This window comes from Ursus maritimus, unplaced genomic scaffold (genome assembly GCF_017311325.1).
Source record: "Ursus maritimus isolate PB19 unplaced genomic scaffold, ASM1731132v1 scaffold_32, whole genome shotgun sequence".
Lineage (NCBI taxonomy): Eukaryota > Metazoa > Chordata > Mammalia > Carnivora > Ursidae > Ursus > Ursus maritimus.
In genome coordinates, this window is record NW_024425786.1 from 1,172,289 (window position 1) to 1,175,268 (window position 2,980).

The window sequence follows — 2,980 nt, forward strand, 5'->3', positions numbered from 1 at the left end:
CCCCCCCCCCCCCCCCAGTGATGACGTGAGCCTTGTAGGCCTCACATGCACGGCCATCTGTGCCCAGACTCATGCCAGGGGCTGGGGGCCGCGGGTGCTGGGGCTCCCAGCCCTGGAGCAGGTGGCCCCACTGTGGGGGGTAGTAGGGACAGGCAGGTGGAGCAGCCTGGCTTGTCTTTGGAGCGTCCTGTGCCGGGCAGGTGTCTGGCAGGGCTGGGGTTGGACCTTCCTGCTCCAGTCCTGGCCCAGGAGCCCTTACTGACAGGAAGCTTGGCTCAAGCTCTTGCCCAGGTCACTCCTCCTGCCACAGAAGGTTGTTCTGGAATCCTCCAGGGACAGGCACCTTGTGAAGGATGGAGCCTGAGGTCAGGGCTTGGCCCCCACCAGAGAACCCCTGAGTCTAGCTCAAGGCCCAGGCAGGACTGGGAGAGAGAAGGCAGGAGAGGGCCCAGCACACAGGACAGAGAGGTAGGGCAGTATCCAGGGCCCCTCTACAACCCAGGTGGGCCGTGGGCACCTCTGTGGTGTCCCCACACTTGTGTGTGGGGGAAAGCCAGGCCGGCATGCATAAGCTGGCAAGTGACAGGGTGCCCACCAGGCCCCCTCCGTGTCCCCCACCTCTGCCCTCCCTCCACATTCCCCCAACCCTCCCCCATGAACTCCCCTTCCCCATCTCAGCCCCACCCAGGTAGACAGGTATTCTGGACCCTCCTTGCCTTCTCTGCTTTGGCACGGGGGGTTCCCTCCGGCCCTGGGAGCTACAGGCATGGGGTAGGGTGGTGAGTTCCCCTGGGGTCCAACGTCCCTCCCTTGCCTTGGGTGGGGCCTTGACCCGGTGGAGGTGTGGCCACACCCCCAATTTCCTGTTTCTAAGAAAACACAGCCCCAGCAAAGGTCCTGGGGGTCTGTGGAGACTACTGGCCAAGGTCTGGGCAGGAGCCCGGATCGGGTTTTGTTCCGTCCAGAGACCCTGGGACGGGTGTGGCCAGGGTGGTGTCACTGGCCGGCCATCTGCCTTCCCTGGACACCTGCTTCCCCAGGCAGGAAGGCAGCAGTCAACTGGGACAGGGGCCCAGGTCAGGGCCCCTCCGCTGCAGCGTGGCCACCTCGGGTCTAGCCTCCCCCTAAGCACCCATGTCGGGATGCAGGCCACCCCCCCACCATCCTGCACCCCTGTGTTTGGAGTTGGCAGCGAGCAGGGGTGCCGGCTCCTGCCCCCAGCCCGGGTTGAGCACCCCTTCCAGTCAGACGCAGATGACGTCCCTCTCCCGCACCCTCCGCCCCAGGGGGAAGGGCAGGGGCCGAGAATCCTCCCGGGAAATAGAAGGCTGGTTCCAAAACATTCCAAATTCCTGCTCCTTCCGGCCGGGCCGGAAGCCCGCCTGGGGAGGGGTGCAGGCCGGGGGCCCCGCTGTCCCCCTGCCGCCCCCGGGCCAGGGAGGCCGGCTATGCCCTCCGGGGGCGGGGTGCGGGGGCCCCTGGCAGGCCCTTCTGGGGTGAGCGCAAAGCCCGCTGCGGCCGCCCACACGGGTCTGTGGGTCCGGAGTCCAGGCCGCGGACTCGGGGGCCGCAGCGCCCGGGGCGGCGGGGCGGGGGGGCGTCTCCCGCGGCTGAGTCAGCGCAAGGGCGCGCCCTGGGGGGCGGGCAGGCCGGCCGGTCCCCGCTTCCTTCCGCGGAGTCGCCCTCTGGGGTCTGGTGCGGGGGACGAGGGCCGAGACCGGGGGTTCGAGGGGGCGGGAGGACGCCCCCCCGCCCCGCGGCCTCAGTTTCCTATTACGCGTCTGGCAGGAACCCGACCCGACGCCCCCGGGGCTGCCCCGCCGCCGGCTTTCACTTCCCCCCACTCCCCGCCCGCCTCGCGTCCGAATTCCACCCGCAGCCTCGCGCTCCGACGGGGGGCGGCCCCTCCCCCGCCGCCTCTCCCCCGCCCCCGCGAGGGGCCGCCCCGGGTCCCGGCCGCCGGGGGCGCGGAGGGAGCTGGGGTTCCCGGAGCCGGGCGTGTGCGCGGGTCGGCTGTGGCGGGGCGGGGGGAAGGGCGCAGGCAGTGCCCCCTGTCCCCGCCACCCCGCGTCCCGGGCGCCGTTAACCCTTCCGGTCTCTGCTCGGGGGAGAGGGGCTGGAGCTGGGGGGCCCCGCGCCGAGCCCCCGCGGGCGGGACGCGGACGTGTCTACGTGTCCGGAGCCCGAGCTGGCCGGCGGCCCCCGGCGGCGGAGGCGGGAACTGCAGCCGCGGCCGGGACGGGGCCTGAGCGCGCCCTGGGTCCGCGCCCCGGTGATGGCCAGCCAGACGGAGACCGGGCCTCCCACTTCCTCCGCTCCGCACCTAGGAGGCGCCTTTCTGCTGGTGGAAAAGCGCCCCTGCCGCCAGGCCTCTGCCCCTTCCCGGGGCTCCGTAGAGGCCCCAGGTCCTGTCCACCCCACCCCAGTGATCCGAATCCAGGCCCCGAGTCACTGCAGGGGGACGCACCTCCTGGGCCCCGCTTCCCTCCCCCCGCCACCCCCACCCCCTCTGTGGCTTGGCCCAAGTCCTGGGGACGCTGTCAGGGCCCTGGCTAGGGAGTGGGGTGCAGGCCTTGGCAGGTGTGGCCACTGGAGAACCCGACACCCATGGAAAGCCACGTGGTGACTTGTGACCCCCTCCTGCCTCTCCCTTTCTCCTCTAGGACTGGCCCCCCTGCGGCCGGGATTCACTGTCACCAGGATGATGACCCCCCTATCCACACCTCCTGCTTCTCCCCCAAGCTGCCCCCCACTTGGGACCCCACTTACCTAATCCCCCAGTCCACATCCAGGCCTAGCCACCCCGTCCCCCAGCTGCTAGGGCTACTCCCTTCTCACTTCTCTGCTGGCACAGAGCCCGCCCAGCCCCCCACACCTGGCCTGCTGTTCCCACCGGCCCCTCACTCCTACTTCAGTGAACCTGCTGGTTCTGCCCTGGTCCGGGGCTGCTGCGTGCCCACGTGTGTGCCCCCCCCCCCCC

The 2,980-nt window shown here is 70.7% G+C and overlaps 1 protein-coding gene across 1 annotated transcript in view; it reads right to left on the bottom strand.

The window, feature by feature from the left end:
* Positions 1-1,244: 1,244 nt before the first annotated feature.
* The window catches only part of LOC121106383 (translation initiation factor IF-2-like), a 7,270-nt gene continuing 5,534 nt past the window's right edge, over positions 1,245-2,980 (bottom strand). The window contains exon 2 of the mRNA XM_040645530.1: positions 1,245-2,013. Within this exon, the coding sequence (XP_040501464.1) occupies positions 1,245-2,013 (769 nt within the window). The remainder of the gene's footprint in view (positions 2,014-2,980) is intronic.